Here is a 22057-nt window from a genome sequence, read left to right on the forward strand (position 1 = left end):
CTTATGCCGCCGGCCCCTGATTGGCTGACGGCTCCTGCCGCTAGGAGCGTGTGGCTGGCTACGCCCCTCCAGGCCTCACCCGCTGGCTGACCGCCGCCGGCAGCCCAGTGGCCCCGGCTGCCTAGGACTTTGCGGAGGCCGAGCCGGCCACGGACTCTCTGGAGGTAGGGATAACGGGAGGGCGGGAGGAGGAGGCGAGATACACCGGAGCTGGACGGGCGGGGAAGAGGGAGGAAGTTGGATGGGGAGCCATCAGCGCGATGCGTCCCAGGTGGGGAAGCTGTGCGGCCGGCCCTTTCCTTTCCCGCTAGGCGCGGGCGTGGGTGGGACCCGGCCTGAGGGTCAGGCTCTCCGCGGTGACCCGCACCAGGGACTGACAGGCAGCCGGGCATCCCGGAAGCCGACGCGGGCCGTGATGCGTCGAGTGCGCGGTGCAGGGGACACCGCTGGCCGGGAGACCGGAGGTGTGGGGGCTCTGTCCAGCCGGAGGAGGTTCCGGGGCGCCGAGGAGGCCCGCACGTGAAAGAAACAGGCACAGAGATCGGCGCGCAGGAAGCGAAATGCCTGATGTTGCGGAGCGCTCATCCGAGGGAGTCTGTGCCGCGAACACTAATGCTTGACTTCGAGACAGATATCCCTCGGGGTTGGAGGGATCTTTCGTTTTTAAAGGGGGAAAGAAATTAGGCTGTGACCTCCTGACCATTACAGAGCAAACCCCAGTTCCTGGATGGAGGGAGACAACAATCCACGGTTTGACAAGACTAAGAGGGAAGGGAAATGATCTGTTACGTTAGCATCGTAAAAGGAAAACATTGTGTCTACCGGCATCCGAGTTAGAGCAGAGTGGAGTTGGAAGTGGTAGAGATAGGTGAAGTTCCAAAGGTCACTAGGAAAAAAAAAGTTTCCAGTCTGGAAAGCTTGTGGTGGCCAGGTATTTTTAACCAAAACCTTCCAGCAGGTTACCTGTTGTTGTGCGTGCGTGTGTTCAGGTTTCTAATGATAAGCATCTAAAAAATGATGAATACATGATTCTTGATCACTCAGAGAATGCTTTTCCTATCATTATGTAATGTAATTAGCATGAGATACTCAGAATTCCCTATGTGTTTGTATACAGGTTGAGAGATAAGATAATGTAGAAGCTGAGAGAGCAGACTCTGGAATATACCCCCCATTTGTTACTTGGTACTTGACAAATTACTTAAATACTCCTGCCCTCCGTTTCCCTTTTTTATAAAGTAGGAGTTACGGAAGTACCTGCCTGGTAGGGTTGTGAGAATTAAGCAAGGTGATTCATAAAAAATGCTTTTACATAATACCTGTTTCTCAACAAATGTTAACAATTGTGATCTATATTTTTAAAGTAAAGCCAAAGTAATAGTAGACTCAGTCATTCTAGCCTAATTGTGTTTTATTAATAACTGTACTTTATTAAAAAAAAAGTTTTCTCTGTTTCTGTGAATGTAAAATAATACAAGCATCTGTTTCAGTCAGGGATATTTAACTTAGGGTCTGTAGACCCCCAGACATAGGGGGTAAAAACACCTTAAAATCATATGCAAAATTTTGTGAGTTGGTAGTCACTGAGAATTTAAAAAAAATAAGGAGCTGAAGAGTTGAGCTCGTGATGAAGAGGCATTTGAACTTGGTTCACGTCTTGGTTTAAGAACTTGGGACTTTGAGGGGCGCAGCTGCCTTCAGCTCAGGTCATGATCCCAGCGTCCTGGGATCGAGTCCCACATCGGGCTCCTTGCTCAGCGGGGAGCCTGCTTCTCCCTCTGCCTCTGCCTGCCATTCTGTCTGCCTGTGCTCGCTCTCTCCCCCTCTCTCTCTCTGATAAATAAATAAAATCTTAAAAAAAAAAAAAAACTCAGGATTTTGTAACCCGATTGCAAGTGTTTGAGTTCCAGCCCCAGCATTTGTTTATTTGATGATCCCAAGCAGATTACTTGAATTTTTATAAAGATTTTATTTATTTGAGAAAGAGAGAGAGAGAGAGTGCGCACGCGTGAGCATGAGCAGGGTGATGGGCAGAGGGAAAAGCAAACTTCCTGCTGAGCTGGGGGCCCAACGTGGGTCTCAAGCCTGGGACTGTGGGATGCATGACCTAAGCCAAAGGCAGATGCTTAACCGGCTGAGCCACCCAGGTGCCCCAGATTACTTGAATTTCCTGTGCCCCGCTTCTTCATCCATCATACTAGTACCTCTAACACTAGTGCCGAACCCTTAGGGTTTCTTGAAAATGTTAAAGGAGGTAATATTTATATATATTGATATTAGATATCATCCATTATTTTTAAAGGCAAAGCCAAATGACACCTTTTTCTCCCTTAGGTTAAAGTAATTTTGATTCCGCTTCAGCTCCCTAACAGCAGTAATAATAGCTCCTATTTGACTAATTTCTGTGTCAGTTGGTGCCAAAACACTAGGGCCTTAGCCTCTAAACCTTAAAAACAGTTCTATAATGGAAATATGTTATCTCCATTTTACAGATGTGGGTCTGCATATAAACTTCAAATTTGGAGTCAGACGCGCTACCATTGCGCCGCAAGGTCACTAAACTTCAAATGTGATTTGCAATTTTGAGGTCATATTGTTGCTGATTTCAGAAGATTTTGTGTTAGATGTTAAAGTATAGTGGTATGAATATTTAATTACTGCATTCAACAAATAGAATTAATTGAAACCAAAATTCTAAAAACACTTAAAACTGGTTTTATTTCCCAGTATCTAAACTGCCTCTAGAATGACTGAGACACATTTCTTCCTCCCTTCCAAGCACTGGTTTACTGTAACAGCAATTGTGACCAGGGAATGTACAAATTAACACAATTAGCGTGGTCTTCAGATAAAAGTAAAACTAAGGAGTTTTTTTTAAAGGACTGAGACCTTTTGAAAATAATTATTTGCATCTGATATTAAATATTGAATAAAGAAGAGTCTTAGTTAATGTTTGAGTTGGTTTGGGCTGTACTGTACTGATTTAGGGGTAAGCAACACTGTAGGTAACATCCAGATTAGTCTGTAAACTCTTAACCAACCTTTAGTGGTGTCACAAAATCTTTCCCAATTGTTAGGTTGTTTCAAAAGGTTTGTTGCCTGCTATTACTTTGTGTAGTTTCTTTGCCGTGTGATAGCTGTTGGCTGTCTCTACCCCTAATGGCGTCAATTTCAACTACTACAAGCTCACTTTTGAACCTCGGGTTCATATTTCTGTGTAGTCCACTGCTTATGTCTAAGAGTAAGCATAGACTTAAAGCTTATTGAAGACCCAAACTGAACCCCTCATTACTTCTGCACCCCGTCCCTGTGGCACCAAATCTGCCAGCTCTCCCAGCATTCCCTCTTTTGATGATGATGACATCACCGTCCACTCAGGCCAGCTAAAATCTCACAGTCATCCTAGATTTCTCCCTCGTACACATTCCAGCATTCAGTTGGTCATCAAGCCCTGTGGGTTTTTTACTTGCTAAATCTCCAGTGTACGTGCATGTGTGTTTCTCAGAGCTGTTAAGCTAGTTAGTCTACCAGAGGACCAGCCAAATTAGTCTCTCTCTCTCTCTCTCTCTCTCTCTCTCTCATCGGTACACGTATTCCTAATGGAGTGGTTTCTATGAAATATGGGTCTGATTAGAACCTCTTTCCTGCTCAGAAACCTTTAGTATCTCCCCATTGTGTATGAGGGAAAGTCATATTCCCTTGCAAGGCAACAGAGCTTTGCACAGCCTGACATGAATTTCCTTTTACCAGGTTTATACTGGAACAGTTTCCCCACTCTCTTTCACCCCCGTCTTACTGTTTCCCACCCATCAGTGACACCCAGTGAGTCATGAATATACCATGCCTTTTTTCTATGCCTTTGCCAGTTGTTTTTTTGTTTTTTAAGATTTATTTATGTATTTATTGGGGGTAGGGCAGTCGGAGGGAGAGAATCTTCCAGCGGACTCCCTGCTGAGCACGGAGCCTGACTTGAGGCTCCATCCCATAACCCAAAAGATCATGAATGGGGCCGAAACCAAGAGTTAGACACTGAACTAACTGAGCCACCCAGGCACCGTGCAAGTTGTTATTTCTATTTGAAATAGCCATCCCTAATCTTTTCTTTCTGATAATGTCCTTTAAAGCCTGAATAAAATGTCACTATGAAGCCTTCTAGTATAAGCTGGGGTAGTTGTGTTTTTTAATTATGTAGAATTTGTGTCTATAGCTTTATTATAGCATTATTATTGATGTAATTGTTTGTTTCCATAGTTGCCTTACCTTTCATATGGATTTAGACTGTATCTTTTCAATATTTGTATGCTCATTACCTAGTGTAGTGCTTCATACTTATTATTTGAATGAATTAACAATGTGTAATGAAGGATATATGTCAATATCTGGTGTTTAACATTAATTAATTAAAACTTGCCATGACAGGGATGTCTGGGTGGCTCAGTCAGTTAAGTGTCTGCCTTCAGCTCAGTCCACAATCCTAAGATCTTGGGATCAAGCCCTGGGTCAGAGTTCCTCCTCAGCTGGGAGTCTGCTTCTCCCTCTGACCCTACCATCTGCTTGTGTTCTCTCTTTCCCTCTCTCAAATGAATAAATAAAAAACTCTTTTAAGGGGTACCTGGGTGACTCAGTCATGAAGCGTCTGCCTTCGGCTCAGGTCATGATCCCAGAGTGCTGGGATCGAGCCCCATATCAGGCTCCCTGCTCAGCTGGGAGCCCGCTTCTCCCTCTCCGGCTCTCCCTGCTTGTGTTCCCTCTCTCCCTATGTCTCTCTCTGTCAAATCAATAACTAAAATCTTTTTTTAAAAAATATTTTAAAAGAAAACTTTCCATGACAAAGTGAGAAAAAAAAAATGCTTGCAACTCATACCATAAACAAGGATAAACACCCTCAGTAAATAAAGAACTTCTAGAATTTGATTTTAAGAATCTAAAAACCCAGTGGGAAAATGGGCAAAGGATAAAAACAGAATTGCACAGAAAAAATATAAATTATTCTAAATATATAGAATGCTGTTCAACCTCACTCATAATAAGAAAAAGAAACCTACACCAAGATAATCATTTCTTGGCTATCAGATTAACGAATTTCCTACAATTTGATGATATTCTTAGTCTGTAAGGGTGTAGGGAACCGGGTACGATCCTACACAGCTGTGGGCTCACACAGTGGCACAGCTCCTGTGCAGAGCAACTTAGCCATATCTACCAAAGTTACCAAGCCTGTTCATCCCTGTCTTAGCTCTTCCACTTGTAGAAGTTTACACAATATTGGGTTAATCATTGTTGCGTTATTTTAAATAGCATAAGGTAAGAATCTATCCAAATACTTATACATGGGTTAAATAAACAGCAGTGAGGTCACACAAACGAACACGGGTCCACAGTCCCTTGGCCACAGTTTCAAGGTCTGAAAAAACATGGCTTTATTTTGTTTTTTGAAGACTGGCACTCAAACTCATTTGATGGCACAGGCTTCCTCCGCGGACTGAGGTGCCCCCTGTGTGTTGGTGCCCCTGTCACATACCCCTACCTCTCTCTTTGCTGGGACTGTTTTATTACTTTGGGTTTCATTGCAGATGGAAATATTGTTTTTAAATAAAGATAACCCATGTGGGGGCGCCTGGGTGGCTCAGTGGGTTAAGCCTCTGCCTTTGGCTCAGGTCATGATCCCAGGGGCCTGGGATCGAGTCCCGCATTGGGCTCTCTGCTCAGCAGGGAGCCTGCTTCTCCTCATCTCTCTCTCTGTTTGTCTCTCTGCCTATTTGTGATCGCTCTCTCTGTCAAATAAATAAATAAAATCTTAAAAAAAAAAAGATAACCCATGTGAATAACACAATGAATGAAAGCATCCGTCATTAGGAATAACACAGACATGAAATTCTTGTAGGAGCTCCCACCTAGTGTCTGTGAGGCCTCCTACTGAAGAGGACAGCGTGGGTATTACTGACGCATGTGACTTAGAGACAGGAAAAACAGATTGCTGGAGTTTTGCCCCAGTGGGGAAGCATAAGAACTAATGAAAAACAGCCCAGGAGAGAAAATGAACATCCTAACCATCTTTGAAGTGGATTTGACCACAAGAACGTAAATAAACGCCACCGATTGCTTCATTGATTGTGAAACAAGCTAGGATATGTCCTGAAGAACTGCTCTGCTGAAGGCAGATGTTTGATGATACTCAGTTTGATGATATTCTCTTACCAGCAGAGAGTATCATCAAACTGTAGGATGTTCATTAAGTCAATAGCAAAGAAATGATATTTCCATATATAGTCACACCCACTGTTTGAATGAGCCTCACAAAATACCTGGGCAGAAACCTTCAGGCTGATTCACTAACACATACAGGTGATTCAAGCTCCAGGCAGGCTGGACAATAGACAATTGGAAATTTTAAATTATTTCCAGACAACTCTTTTGTGCCTTCTCCTTCTCAAACTTTGAGTTACAAGTTTGCAGTTGCCAGCCCCCGATCTAGAGTATTGATTGGGGGAGGAGGAATAAGTGTATTCTAGTTCTTTTTTTTTTTTTTTAAAGATTTTATTTATTTATTTGACAGACAGAGATCACAAGTAGGCAGAGAGGCAGGCAGAGAGAGAGAGAGAGGAGGAAGCAGGCTCCCCGCTGAGCAGAGAGCCCCATGCGGGGCTCGATCCCAGGACCCTGAGACCATGACCTGAGCTGAAGGCAGAGGCTTAACCCACTGAGCCACCCAGGCGCCCCTGTATTCTAGTTCTTAATCGAAAATCTGTCTCCTTTTGTTCTGTCAATGGGAGTGGCCTTTCCTTCTGTCACAAGAACAGATAGTCCCTGAGGTGGCAGCATAGATCCATCTAGCAAATTTGTCTCTAAGTCTCAGCACTGAAGGAAAATCCTCTTAAATTGGAGTCCTTTTAGAAGAGACGTATCACTAAAACTGGTAGCCGGAGGAGGAAACATCTGAGTACCTACTTTCCTGCGTTCCACGTCTTTACCACTTGCCACGTTGCCTTAGGAGATGTTGGAAAAGAACACAAAGATGGCATTAGATCTGCACCGATGCCACTAATCAGCAGATGTTAGAAGGAAAAAAAAAAAAAACCTCTGGGTCTCAGTTTCTCTGAGCTTTGCTGTCCCCATGTATAATATGAAGAGATTGGGCTAGAGATGACATTTAAGTTCCTGTTGGCTCTAAAGATGGCATTTCAGGGATTCTGGTAGCTGCAGTCTTACACTGTAAGTGCTTATTAAAGCATGAGCTTCATGTACAATTTTTCCAAAAGTTTTTTGCATGGGTAAATAATTGTTGCACCTGTTTATCCTTTAGGGGCTAAGATGGATCTTGTACTCAATGCTGCAGATTATTATTTTTTTACACCATACATCTATCCAGCCTCATGGCCTGAGGATAACATCTTTCGACAAACTATTAGTCTCCTGATTGTAACAAATCTTGGAGCTTATATCCTTTATTTCTTCTTTGCAACACTGAGCTATTATTTTGTCTATGATCATGCATTAATGAAGCATCCACAATTTTTGAAGGTAAGTGATTGTCTTACCTACTTTTTAGGTACAGTTACAGTAAAAATAATAGGTATTTGTGAGCTTTTCAGATTAAACTGGGTTATAACCATTAAATAAAATTTTTGCAGCTAGCCTCAGATACGTTAGATATTTCTGGTAGGGCTAATCCCCTCTCTCCTCTTAATTTAAACAAATAAATGAATCCAACTTTGTTGTTGTTAATTATAAGCCTGGCTGGTGTCTTCCTAGATACATAGGAATGAATTTCTTTGCTAATAAGGAGGAATCAATAAATGCACACATTTGTGTAATTGTTTTAATATCTGACTCTCAAACTGAATTACGTTTTTATTACATATCTATTTTTTTGACTAGCTGCGAGACTGTAGATTTGTTTACAGTCATTTTTTCTGCCTCCAGTTACTTGTATTTATCAATGACTCCAAGGACTGAAAAAAAAGAGAGAAAATCAAGATGGTTTGGGATGGATGTTATTTGTGAAAGAAAGGATTATTCCATAAATGGAAATGTAGCATCCAGATTTTGTGGGAAGGAGAGAAAGTTTCAGAATTTAAAGTATTTCTTACATTTGCTCTTTACAAAAGGAATGTTTTCCTTACCATACATTCCCACATGTTACCATTTTCACGGAAACAATTTGGCAACGAGCTTCCTCAGATAAAAGAGATTGTAAAAATCCAATCCAAGACAATATTATGCTGTTTTTTGTTGAACATAGATTTTGTGATTTTTAAGTACTGGCCATTTCATTTTCAGAATCAAGTCTATAGAGAGATTATATTTACTGTCCAGTCATTGCCATGGATTAGCATTCCCACGGTGTCCCTGTTCCTGCTAGAGTTGAGAGGTTACAGCAAATTGTATGATGACATAGGAGAGTTTCCCAGTGGTAAGTACATAAGATGAACATCAGAGAGTGGTTTCTCTAAAGAACCAGTCTTCTTCGGGAAAAAAAAAAAAAAGTTGTTTAGTTGTTTTTAATGCTCTGTTTTTATGTATTGTGCCTTGCCACATACATTCATTTCCTAATCTATCAATTTTAAAGTCTTGGTGGTAGATGGAATTGTGCCCAGGGAAGCTGAGTATGATCAGAGAGAGACCTTTGCATTCATTCACTATTCTCTTTACTGAATTCAGACTCAAGCAAAAAACCCTCAAGTAGTACATGATAATAAGAAAAAAATCAGAAAAGTCAGAGTGTTAAAATCCACTAACTTGCTACCTAGAAACTACCTCTTTTGACATATATGCCTGTCTACTCCATTATTTGCACATTATTCACAAAAATGAAACCCTACCATACAAACTGGTTTGGACTTTGATTTTTTTTTGTTTTTCTTAGTAGTGTAAATGCCCATATTTTCATGTCAGTAAATATTGACATTATATAGTATATTAGTTATAGTATCACAGTTTATAGATAACCATAGTTTATTTAAATGATCCCCAATTTTTTTAGATCTTTACATTATTCCTCTTTTTTTTGCTATTATAGATAGTCCTGTAATGCCTAAATTAAATTTTTGTGAAATTCTGAAATTATTCAATGAAGACCCATCTCTAATATCTAAATATTAGAAAGTAAGAATCGTAGTTAGTGTTTATTGAGTGTTAATATGTACCAGCTACAGTTCTAAGCTTTTCACGCGTATCAATCTGTTCCATTCCACATCAGTTCTATGACATGGGTCTTGTTAGGTTCCTTTTATAGGGGAGTAAATTAACTTACCGTAACTTACCCAGGTCATTCAGCAGGTAAGGGGCAGATCTAGGACTGGAACCCAGGCTTGTTGGCACCAGCACACCTGCTGTCCAAGGTAGAGGTCAGATATTTAAAGGAAGGAACAAAAATACATAGTAGGGTGATGAATTGGCTAGGCCTTGAAAAGTGGATAAGATTTTGAGTAAAAATAATAAAAAGAGAAATCGTGTTCTAGGAACCCAAAACAGAACAAGTCAAGGTACAGAGGTAAGACCTCCAAGATGTGGGGAGGACACTGAGTAAACCAGCCTGCTCAGTACAGGAACAGAGGAGGCTGGAAAGATCAGAATGTGTTGGGTTATGGAGTAAATGCTAGGCTTGAGGTGCTTAGTGGAAAATAAAATCCTAAGCAGGAAGATAGTATGTAAGGATGTTTTACAAAGACTAATATGAAGGAAAAATAAGTGGTGTTACTTATGCTCGGAGATTTAAATAATAAAGATGCCTTAAGTGTATGCTTTGTCTGTCTCATAAGTGCCTTCATAGTTTAACTTCAAGTTTTTATGGGAGGGAAATGAGGAAAGCAGCAGATACCAGAGAGTTAAGGGAGATTAATTTACAATGTATCGCATTAGCCCAAACAGTTTATAGTGTTTGAGTCTAGGCTCCCATTTTATGCGCTTAGATGGACAAGTACCAAGTAAACTCTGGTCCTGGAAGCTGGATCTTGATTCTGACATACCCTGTCGTCTCTTCTAGGCTGGTTTCGCCTCATCGTTAGCGTACTGTCCTTCCTCTTCTTCACCGACATGCTGATCTACTGGATTCACAGAGGCCTTCATCATAGACTTGTGTATAAGGTAGAGTCATTTTTTTTTTAAGATTTTATTTATTTATTTGACAGACAGAGATCACAAGTAGACAGAGAGGCAGGCAGAGAGAGGGGAGAAGCAGGCCCCCTGCTGAGCAGAGAGCCAGACATGGGGCTCAATCCCAGGACCCCGGGATCACGACCCGAGCCAAAGGCAGAGGCTTTAACCCACTGAGCCACCCAGGCACCCCAGGTAGAGTCATTTTTAAGGGGAAGAGAAAGAAATATACATTTCAGCAGTGTATGGTTACAAATTCTGTTTTCTAGTTTAAGATTTTATTTGAGAGAAAGAGCAAGAGAGAGAGCACGTGCACAAGCAGGGGGAGGGGCAGAGGGAGAAGCAGACTTCCCCATTGAACAGGGAGTCCAATGCGGGGCTCAGCCCCAGGGCCCCGAGATCATGACCTGAGCTGAAGGTGGACATTTAACTGACTGAGTCGGCCAGGTGCCCCAAATTCTGTTTTGTATTTCTAAGAATTCTCTCTAATTTTTTGAATACGTGAGTAGCCACAGTCAAGACAGACACCAGGTACATTTTGTATGTGTTCTTTATGGGTCTGGACAGGCTGTGTTAAAATGTTACTGTGTTTAGGTAAAAGGGTGCATTTTATAAAGTGATTTGGGCATTTAAAGAGTTTTTTTTTATTTTTTAGTTAGGTCATTTCCACAACGTGAGCATAAAGAGCTAAGTTGAAAATTAAAGGTGGTTCTTAACTGTGTTCTTTCCTTCTGTAGCGCATACACAAACCTCATCATCTCTGGAAGATTCCGACTCCATTTGCAAGCCATGCTTTTCACCCTGTGGATGGCTTCCTTCAGAGTCTACCTTATCATATATACCCTTTTATCTTCCCATTACACAAGGTGGTTTACTTAAGTTTGTACATTTTGGTGAATATCTGGACGATATCCATTCATGATGGCGACTTCCGTGTCCCCCAAATCTTAAGGCCGTTTATTAATGGCTCAGCCCATCACACAGACCACCACATGTTCTTTGACTACAACTACGGACAGTATTTCACCTTGTGGGATAGAATTGGAGGCTCCTTCAAAAATCCTTCCTCCTTTGAAGGGAAGGGACCACTTAGTTATGTGAAGAAGATGACAGAAGAAAAGTGCAACAGCCACGCAGAAAACGGTTGTAAAAATGAAAAATTATTCAGTAGAGAGTTTACAAAGACTGAGTAGATTGTTGTCCTATTGTTAACTGTTGTGAAAAATTTTTAATAGGGAAAATTAATCTACATACATAAAACCAAGAGACATAGCAAGTCAGTGGTATTCGAGGGTACTGCTGAGGAATGATCGTGATGGCAGATCAAAGAAGGAATGCTGTGAACACCGAAATTTTAACCTCATGCTTACTATACTAGGTGTTGGTCTCCAGGACAAGTGGTGTCTCTGTAGCCAGCATATCTGTAACTTGTATAGCCTCAACAACAATTTTTATGAGGATAGAGAATAAATTATTGAGAGGACTAGGCTATGTCCTTTGCCTTAATAAATCCACCCATATTCGTTAAGAAAAATACATTGTGCTTGATAATACCAAGACTAAGCATCATAACAAAGAAATAATAATATAAACGTGGTTCCTTGTTTCTGGAATGGTTCAGTCTTCAGTGTTGGTACAGTAATGACTACCTGTAGTATTTTGTTCACGTGGATACATCAGTCTGAAAAAAATGTCTGATAGAACATATTAGTGGCCTCGTAAATGACCTAGTTAATAGCAGGTTTAGTAAGATTATCATCTTCCAGTGTAGGAAGCTTATTCTCTGGGGACATTGTCAAATATTACATTTTACTGCTGGAAAAAACAAATTAGAATTCAAAAAAAGACTGCTACTACCATGATTTAATCCATGTCTGGGATTATTTAAAGATTTTAATGGTTATTATTTTAAACCATTATTTAATAAGTATAAAAACTATGTGAACCTGAATATATTTATAAAGGGAAATTTGATGCCCAAATAATATATTTGACACTACTGCTTTTTTAATTAAATGGATGCACTGCACTTTTGATACATTTCAAAGTTACAATCCTATAATTTCCTATAAAAGGAAGTAATTGCCAAATATTTAGGCCGATCACTGAAGATTAGTTTTGAAATCTTATTTTCCCTCTTCTCCCTTCACTTTTTCCCCACTTCCTCTGTAAAAAGATCTAACAAATAGTTTCGTAAAGAAACGTTGTGAGTTGTAACATAAATATATTCGGAAAACGTGGTTTGGAAAGGCATTCTATAAGCTATTTATGTAAAATCAATAAAAGTTGATTATTGCTATTGTTAAACTGTATCAGTTAAATATTGTAACAGCACAAAGTATTCTTTGTACAAATTCCGTGTCAATTTGAAACCACAGAATTGATATGGATTGTCAGGACTTTTTTAAAATGTCCCCAAATGCTCAATGTCAAGGGGAGAAAAGAGGGGATATCACATTCTTTTTGTTTTAGCAAGAGACCAGTCCTAAAATGTAATGCTTGGGATCCAGAAGAAAATATTTTCTGAGTTACTGTTACAGTGTTGTGCTACTTAAACATACTAGAGAACCAGGTGGTGTTTTGTAACTGACAGATATGGCCCCTGATTTCCACGGACTCCCCACCCCCAGCCCTGCCTTCAAAGCTTCACTTTGCCCCCCCACAAAAAGGAAATTAAGAAGTAAACTTTGTTTTTGTGATAATGACAGCTAATATTCAAGTTTTCCATTTCTTCCTAGTTGTCTGATTTATTGGTGTTTCCCATAATGTTCTCTTCCTTGTATTTCTGTAGTATTGTTGTATTTCTCCTCTCTTATTTGTGCTCTTCTTTATTTGGGTCCTTTCTCTTTTCTTTTGGAGGAGTCTGGCTAGAGGTTTGCCAATTTTATCAGTTTTTTCAAAGAACCAGCTCCAGGTTTCACTGATCTGTTGTATGGTTTCTTTTAGTTTCTAGATCATTTGATTCTGCTCTAGGCTTCATTTCCTTCCTTCTGCCTGCTTTAGGCTTTGTTTGTTGTTTTTTTTCTTGCTGCTTCAGGTTTAAGTTTAGGTTGTTTATTTGAGAATTTTCTTGCTTCTTGAGGTAGGCCTGTGTTACAATACACTTCCCTCTTAGGACTGCCTCTGTTGCTTCCCTGAGGTTTGGACTGTTACGAATAAAGAAGCTAATATTTATTGAGCTTTTACTCGTGGTCAGGCACCATTACAAGTCCTTGACATGAGGAAACTGGCAGGCAATTGTAGGACTTTCCCAAGGTTCTTTCTCTCTTGTAAAGCCCAGTGTGGATGTTTCTGGTCAGTGGACAGCTTACTGCAGTCATCCTGAGACCCAGGCTTCCATCTTGGGGCTGCCTGTCTCCAGTTTCCAGAGTAGTCTTTGTTGGAGGAGCCCACAGGAAAAGAGGTCCCGAAAGTCCTGCATATCCCTTACGAGTGTTCCTTTGGACAAAATTTTGTCGAATGACCCATCTTTGGGAAATGTTGTGCCTGAAAGAATGGGGCAACCGCTTTTTTTAAAAAAATTTTTAATTTTTTAATTTAGAGCGAATTTATTTAGAGAAAAATATAAAGTGAATTTTATTCACTTTATTATTTTATTTATTTTATTCACTTTAATTTTATTCATTTATTCATTTTTATTTTTATTTATTCACAAAAATATAAAGTGGATTTATTTAGAGAAAAATAATACATAAATTAACAGCACAGGTAGCACAGGGATATGGCGAGAACCTTGAGATTGACGTGTAAATGACTAAAATTTGGAAAATGCTTAATGCAGTAATGACCTAAAGAGCTAATCCACACTGTGATTTTCTAGAAGGCAAGGACCAAGTTTTATCCATCTTCAGTAGCTCCTCCAGAACCTTACACAGCATGGAGGACACAGCGGGCCCTCTATATATACTCAATTAATTGAGAAATAACTCTTCTCATAAATATCCACTTTGAGCCTTGGCGCTCCCCAGTTCTAAAGTGATTAGATTCCTCCGGGCCAGTAAGCATGAGATAAACACTGGATATTCAGGAGTTAAAACCAATGACAGAATAAACCCACAGAGGTTTTGTGAGTAAGAAAGGATACAGTCTCTGTGCTGCGCACTGGAAAACAGGCCAGTTTGCCATGCTCACATCTCTTGTTCTCCTTTTGGAGGCCCCAATAAAGGTACTGAAGAGATGAATGAGCGCCCAGAGGATTTTAAGTTACCCACCCACTAGATAGATGTCCTGATGCCCTTAATTCCATTACTCCGAGTGTTGGTTTCCTCTAGTTTCTTACCACTGTGTAGCTAATAGAAAAGAAAGGATGTAATGTATAGGGAGAGGAAAGCTTCCTAAAGATGTTAGTAATAATCAGTCTCTGCCCTCCCTCCTTTTTTCTTAAATTCCAGTCTCATTGGGCAGTATTATGCTAAGTCGTCCTGCCGTGTTTCTGGTATGACTACTGCATTGTGCGAGTCTCCCGTAGAGGAGTTCAGACAGTGTTCACGGAAGTGAGGATCTAAATTCCTTCCCACAGGATCATCAAGTGAAAGGCTTTCCCCCTTGACTTGGAAGCCTTTTATAGCTCAAGATCAGAAAGGGAAAGTCTAGATTACATTCTGTACTTTCATGATAGAAATCAGGCAATGGAGGGAGAGGGTACAAGAACACATTTCAAAAAACCCAGAGACTTTCATCGGGTGCCATCCTGTTCTTTGCTGTTTCTTTGTCTCCCTGTCTCTACATGCCATGAATTGCCTACTTCTCATTGCCCTGTTTCCTTCTCTTCCCCTCCTCAAGAAGTCAGGCACAGAGCTGGCAGAGAATTCTGAGTGCAGGTTTTGATGCATGGAGTCTGCAGTGCTGGCGGATTATTTAAATAGAGCTGGTGTCTGGGAGGAAGGGGGAAAGTAGGGAGACAAATCAGAACAAAGGTTTGGGACTGACCCAGAGAGAAGAAAAGTTTGAGGCCGTGAGATTGCTAAGGAGAACATGAAAAAAGATACCCAAAGAAACAAGCCAGTGTAAAGAGTAAAGGACTTCTCCCCTGGTCTTCACAATTTCTTCAAAGTCAAAAGCCTTGACTGGCAGTCTTCTATCAGCAGTTAACGCTTTCTGTCTGCGGATTTACTTGACCCCAGATGCCCTCAAAGGAGAGGCTGTGTGTGAATCCATACAGAATTAAACTGCATGTCCTTAAAAGACCTGGTTGAGGTTTGATAACTGCTTTGCTGAAGGAACTAGTGGAAGTGTCATTCTCTACAGTAAACACTAAATGAACCCCTGTGAGGTGCCGCACAGCGCAGAAGGAGCTGCAAATACCTCTGCAGATTCTTCATCTGTGTCTTTTTAACCAATAATTTCTTACTCATTAGCTGACATTTGCTGAGTGTCTGGGAGGAGTCAAATGGAAAGTAGAGAGGAATCAGATGGGTCCTCACCAAGGACGGATGGTCGTTTTTTTCCCCCAATGTCACGCCTCCACTGGAAATCAACAAAACCTGCCAGTACCCTGGATTCTGACCATATAGGAATCAGTAGTATGAGTACTGACCAGAGGGTTCAAGGGATCTGCGCAATTACTACATAACAGTCCCCTGGATACAGAAAGAAAAAGAACAGATCTTCAAAACTATTGGTTGAGCGCACCAAGAAATGACAAACCAGGGAGGAGAATCTATAGCTTTAGCCAGAGTGTAATTCACTCTGAGGAATTACAGACACTGATTGCTTTGGAGCTAAACAGATTTCGGTCCTGGCTCTGCCACGTGCAGACCGCATGACCTTGGTTTCTCTATCTGTAAATTGATCAAAATCCTGCCTACCTAATAAGATTAAATAGGCTAGAAACAATTAAATGCCAGCAGAGGCCATTATTCATGTAAATTGCGCTCAGTGCCTCCACTTTCTAAGTTGATTTCTAAGATGATTATTGTCCTTACACTAGGATAGGCTGTCAGTAGAAATCAATTGCTGGAAGAAAAAAGCCCCTGGGTCATTTCACCTTAACATTGGAGGGTGAAAGATAGGGGGTGAACTAGAAATAGGGGGAAGAGAGGAAAACCAGAAGTAAAATTAAAATTGACACATTACCAACTGTAAATTTTTAAATAAGAAATGTAAGATAGCTAAACTATTTGTTGCTAAATAATTTTATTTTTAAAACGCATTGCTGTAGGGCGCCTGGGTGGCTCAGTGGGTTAAAGCCTCTGCCTTCAGCTCAGGTCATGATCTCAGGGTCCTGGGATGGAGCCCCGCTCTCTGCTCAGCAGGGAGCCTGCTTCCCCCGCCTCCTTCTCTGCCTGCCTCTCTGCCTACTTGTGATCTCTCTCTCTGTGTCAAATAAATAAATAAAACCTTTAAAAATAAATAAAATAAAATGCACTGCTGTAAACCATAAGGCCGGTTTACAAGGTTTTGAGGTAAAGCAGAAGAAACTTCCCTGGAAATTAAATTTCTTAGGAAAGGCAAGAAGGACATGTGTGAACTATGTTGTCGAGCTTCATTGTCAAAGCAGTGTTTTGGTATGGAAAGAAAAATACTTAAAAATACTTCATTAAAATACATCAAAGTCCTAGTGTTTCTTAAATCTAGGCTCAACATCTTATTAAAATATAAGTACAGTAAAATTTGTACAAAAGTAAGAGAAATTATGTTTTCAGTTCTTTGCTCAACCATTAACTTAGAAGTCTGACTGATTAAATACTCCTGAGCACTTGACACTGTTTACATATTTGATTAACCACATTTCCTTAAGCATTTGATAAGAAACTTAACATATTTGATTCATCTCCTCCCAAAAGGCACACTTGTGTACTCAGCACATTTTTCTGAGCTCCTTGACAACTCAGGGTTCAAACAGACTTAAACAGACTTAACCACCAAAGAGCACAATGATATCCAGAGTTCATAACTCAACTTTAAAATATTTATACTATAGACTTTCATTCACTTCTTATATCATTTTATGATCTCTTTATTCTAAAATTAGAATTTTCCACACTAAGCCATTGGCTTAGATGAACACTTGGCCTCCTGACGTGTGCTCTCAACAGCGAAAGAAATGGGACCCTGAAAACTCCGTGTACATTCCAATATCTGAGAGCAATTGCTGTGGTGACTTTTGTCCACCCTTCATTGGATTTTTTCCTTTTAATCTGCTTAGTGGGGATATAATTTATAGACAGTAAAATGTACTCGTTCTCACTGCATGGTTCAAGGAGCGTCTACAAATGCATGCCTCACGGAAGCACCAGCCCAGCGCAGAAACAGAACGTTTTCTTCACCAGAAGTTCTATTTTCCTTTGCAATCTCTCCACAGCCTTAGGTTACCACTGACCTACTTTCTGTTTCTGGAGATTAATTTTGCCTGTTCTAGAATTTCTTAAAGATTGAACCAGGTAGTGTGTACTCTTGTGGGTTTTTTTGGGGGGGTTTTTTTTTTTTTTTTTTTTTTGGCTTACATGTTTTGAAATCATGCTATTGCGTATGTTTGTACTTTGTTCCTTTTTATTGCCATTCCACTGCAGTGCATCACGACTCATTTATCTGCGTGTCTGCTGCTGGATACTTGGGGAATTCCTAAGTGAGGTTATTATGAATAAAGCTGCTGCAAACAAGCAGAGAGGTCCTTGTGTGGATCTGTGTTCCCCTTTCTTCCTGGCAAATATCTGTCCATATAATTGCTCCGTCCTAGGGGAGATCTATGTTTAATTTTATAAGGAACCATCAAACTCTTCTCCAAAGGGGTTGTACCATTTTACATTCCCACTACGAATGATGAGAATTCCCTTTCCTCCACATCTTCAACAACACTCTGTATCGTCAGTCTTTTTATTTGTAGCCATTCTGTAGCATATGTTCCTGGGCAGTAGTGTCTCTCCTTGTGCGTAATTGGTATTTTCTATGACTAATGATGTTAAACAGCTTTTCTCATGCTTTTCTGCTGTTTAGCATTTCTTTTGTGAAGTATCTGTTCCAGTTGTTTGGCCACTTTTTAGATCAGGTTGTTTTTCTCTCTATTCTTGATTTATAAGAATTCTTTCCATATTGGCACAACTCCTTTGTCATATATATGCTTTACAAGTGTTTATTCCAATCATGTCCTTAATCGTGGTTTTCTTTTTAAAGATTTTATTTATTTATTTGACAGAGAGGGAGCACAAGCAGGGGGAGTAGCAGGGAGAGGGAGAAGCAGGCTCCCTGGGGATGCAGGGTTCCACCCCAGGACCCTGGGATCCTGACCTGAGCTGAAGGCAGAGGCTTAATGGACCGAGCCACCCAGGAGTCACCTTAATTTTGGTTCTTTAATCAAAAACAAGGAAAGTTACTCAGTTTTGATTAGGACCAACTTATCAATTTACATCTTTCATAATCGTTGCATTTTATGTCCCACCTAAGAAGCCGTTGCCTCTCCCACAGCAAACTTGGACTTTTTTTTTTTTTTAAGATTTTATTTATTTATTTGACAGAGAGAAATCACAAGTAGATGGAGAGGCAGGCAGAGAGAGAGAGAGGGAAGCAGGCTTCCTGCTGAGCAGAGAGCCCGATGCGGGACTCGATCCCAGGACCCTGAGATCATGACCTGAGCCGAAGGCAGCGGCTTAACCCACTGAGCCACCCAGGCGCCCTGGACTTCTTTTTTGAGTAAGATTTTTGATAATGAATTCAAATTCTTAATAGACATAAGGCTTTTCCTACTTTTATTTCTCCATGTGTCAGTTTTGATATACTGTTTTTCAAGAAATTTGTTTTATTTCACTTAAGTTTTCAAATGTGTTGCCATGAAGTTGTTTGTAACGTTCCCCTCTTATACTTCCAGTGCTTATAGGATCTACCATGATGTTTCTTGTTTAATTCCTGATACTGATCATTTGCTTTCTTCCTTTTCTTGCTCAGCATAGCTGAGAGAATATACATATAATTGATCTTTTTTTTAAAAACCATCTTTGGTTCTGTTGATTTTTTCCCTATGGCTTGTCTTCAATTTTATTGTCTTCCTCCTTTTCCTTCTATTTATTTCGGGTTTAAGTTGATCTCTCTGTTACTCTCCCCCACCCCTTTCTCTTTCCTTTCACTCCCTCCCTCTCCCCTCCTCCAACTTCTCAAGGTAGTAGCTCAGATCATTGATTTAATTTTTTTTCCTCTAAAAATATAAATGTTTAAAACTGCAAAATTCCCCCTAAGGCCTGGGGTGATTGTATGCCACAAATTTTGATAGGTTGCATTTTCGTTATTATTCAGTTCCAAATATTTTCTATTTTCAGTGAGATTTCTTCAGTGACCAGTGATACGGTGGGCTTGTATTATGTCAGCTTAGCCGAGCCAGAACTGGGTTTCCTACATAGTTCTAGGTTGGCATAGCTAACCAGAAGTACTTTCTACGCAGTTCTAGGTTAACCTGGCTACCTAGGTCATTCGACAGCAGGTTCAGAAGGTGGAAATAGAGAACAACCATCTTACTCTCTGTGCTTGGGAAGATGGCACAGTCTGTGAAGCCCTGGTGCCCAGTCATGTTGTAACTCACCTGTTGGCTCACCTGGCTGGCCGCTGGCTGCATCTGGGCCCACGGCAGCCACAGCTCCCTCTGGTCCCTTCAGCTTCTCCACATTCTGGGCCTGATGTGTGGTTAAGCCTCTGACGCCCTCCATCTCAGAGCTGTGAGGGAACGACAGAGAAGCCCGTCTACTACCACGATTTCCAGCATGGCCTCCCAAGTTCTAGGCTGGCCTTGCCACCCCCTCATGCCCACCTCACATTTATCTTTTCTTCCTAATTTCCTCCTCCACAGACTTCAGACCTCATATGCACTGTGGGACCAGCTTTCACAGTGACCTGGGGTCAAATCCTCGCTTCCTTGACAGAAACCTGATAAAGGATTTGGCTCTTAAAGTGGTTCCTGAGGTCAGAATCTTAAGAATCAGATCTCTCCAGATTATTCAACTCAGCTATGTTGGATAACTGAAACTAGGGGGTGTCAACCATATTTCAGTTAAAAACCTTAAAAAAAAATCCATTCTCTGAATTAGTCCCATGTTAATCAACAATTGCTTCTCTGATAAAATTAGCTTTAAAGTCATTAATGACCCTGTTTCCAAAACAAAAGGGGATGTTGGAAGTCTGTGATATGCAGTAGCAAAATGGTTACTTAAACCATCACTTGTAGTTACCTGTCAGCAAGCACCTGTGGAAGGCAAGGCTCTAGAGGATAGAGGATTTGTGGCATAGAACATTTCCGTAGAAGCTGAGGTTAAGGTGTTGGCTAATTGCTTTGAAGCGTGCTAAGGAACTTAGGCAAAGGTGATGCTGAGTTCATGACTTTAAATTCCCAGTTCAGAGTCCAATTAAGGAACCAAAATGCTTCTACAATTGCCCTAAAATAAACTCTTACCTCCTATAGTTATAGGGACAGATTTCTGATATAGGGACAGATTTCTAACAAAGTTAGATTGTGCTGGTAGCAAGTTGAATTCCCCATCTTACTGAGTTTTGTCTGTTCAAGTTTCAGCATGGATGGGGAAGGGGTAGGACTCTGAAAATGAGATGGGTGTTTAAAAGCGTTCTGCCCCCCAGTTCCAAGGTGTGTGTAAGAGTGGGGAAGGGGGCTTCACACCACCAAGCAATTCTCTGACCCCAGCTGGGTGTCCTCCATTTCAACTCAATTCTGACACTATCTACTCAAAGATAGCATCAGGTTTCCCGGGGGGAAGGGCTCAGTCCCCAGCGCTGCCCTCCACTTCAGATGCCAATTGCAAGTCTGGGTTGGTATCTGAACTCCTGACCCACAGGCTATAAATCAGGCTGGTCACAACTTTCTCCTCAAGTTTCATTAATTTCCCAGAGCAACTGGAAGATATTAGGAAACCTGTTTACTCATTAGATTACTGGAGATACCAATCACCAGCCAACGGAGATTAACAGGGCGTGTCCCCGAACAAAAGTTTCTGTCCTTATGGAGTTCAGGGCTTGACCTGGTAGCATGCAGAAAGGTTCTGATTCCCTAACGTCTAAGTGCCTCAAACCCTCTCCTTTTGTTTATTCATGGCGGCTTCATTACGTGGGCATGACTGATCAAGTCATTGGCCATTCATGATTGACTCAATCTCCAGCTCCTCTCTTCTCCTAGGAAATCGAGGAAGGGAACTGAAAGTTCATCCCTCTAATCACAAGGTTGGTTCTCCTGGCAATCAACCCCCAACCTTAGGTGTAGTCCAAAAGAGAGCTCATTAGCATAACAAAAGACAAGTTTCTGAGCGTCCTCACTTAAGAAATTCCAAGAGTTATAGGAGCTGTGTGTACCAGAAACAGGAGGAAGTCCAAATATGTATTATTAAAAATCACAATGTCACCAGTGTATAGGCAGATTTGATGCAACTAGGGACTTGGGCCCATAAATTCTGCTGAGCCTCCTTTGCCAAAAGAAAAGAAAACTGTAAAAACTGTGTTTTTACAGCTAAGTATTGGGATAGTACTAGATAGCAGAAAGATTTATGGCATAAAAGTAAAATGGGGGGGTACCTGGGTGGCTCATTAAGCTTCTGCCTTCAGCTCAGGTCATGATCCAAGGACCCTGGGATCAAGCCCCACATTGGGCTCCCTGCTCAGCGGGAAGCCGGCTTCTCCCTCTCCCATCCCCCTTGCTTGTGCTCCCCCTCTTTCAAATAAATAAATAAATAAAATTTTTAAAAAAGTAAAATGGGTTCAGATGCTGGTTCTGAGCTTATGCTTTTTCTCCTATAATTAAGAGATTAAAACATTTCCAGTATTATAAAAAGCTACCATTATAGAATAATATTTTGTGTCATACCTTGTACAGAGCTCTTAACATGCATTTTCTTATTTAATCTTTACCAGAAACCTATGGGGGCAAGTTCTATACCATACAGATGAATAAAAGTGAGACTGGGAAGGTGAAGATAATCTGTGCAAAATCATGGAGCAAGCATATGGCAAAGGCAGGATTTGAACTTGGGATTTAAAC

At 40.9% G+C, this 22057-nt stretch overlaps 1 protein-coding gene across 2 annotated transcripts; it reads left to right on the top strand.

The window, feature by feature from the left end:
• Positions 1-10: 10 nt before the first annotated feature.
• Positions 11-12402, top strand: SC5D (sterol-C5-desaturase). 2 transcript variants are annotated; one of them, XM_082683721.1, is made up of 6 exons: positions 62-164; positions 6801-7212; positions 7304-7521; positions 8281-8413; positions 9986-10086; positions 10833-12402. In XM_082683721.1, exons 3-6 carry the CDS (start codon positions 7312-7314, stop codon positions 11286-11288), a joined length of 900 nt encoding a protein of 299 aa, XP_082539847.1. In that variant the 5' UTR covers positions 62-164; positions 6801-7212; positions 7304-7311; the 3' UTR covers positions 11289-12402. The 2 variants fall into 2 exon arrangements, with proteins under 2 accessions (XP_082539846.1, XP_082539847.1); XM_082683720.1 differs by lacking the exon at positions 6801-7212 and having other exon boundaries at positions 11-164.
• The last annotated feature ends 9655 nt before the right edge of the window (positions 12403-22057 follow it).

Source organism: Mustela nivalis, assembly GCF_964662115.1.
Source record: "Mustela nivalis genome assembly, chromosome: 9".
In the NCBI taxonomy this organism is placed as follows: domain Eukaryota; kingdom Metazoa; phylum Chordata; class Mammalia; order Carnivora; family Mustelidae; genus Mustela; species Mustela nivalis.

Coding starts and splice junctions, on each gene's coding strand:
- SC5D (XM_082683720.1), top strand. CDS start 7,312: ATGGATCTTGTACTCAATGCTGCAGATTATTATTTTTTTACACCATAC. Junction 7,522..8,280: donor AGCATCCACAATTTTTGAAG/GTAAGTGATTGT, acceptor TTTCATTTTCAG/AATCAAGTCTATAGAGAGAT. Junction 10,087..10,832: donor ATCATAGACTTGTGTATAAG/GTAGAGTCATTT, acceptor TTCCTTCTGTAG/CGCATACACAAACCTCATCA.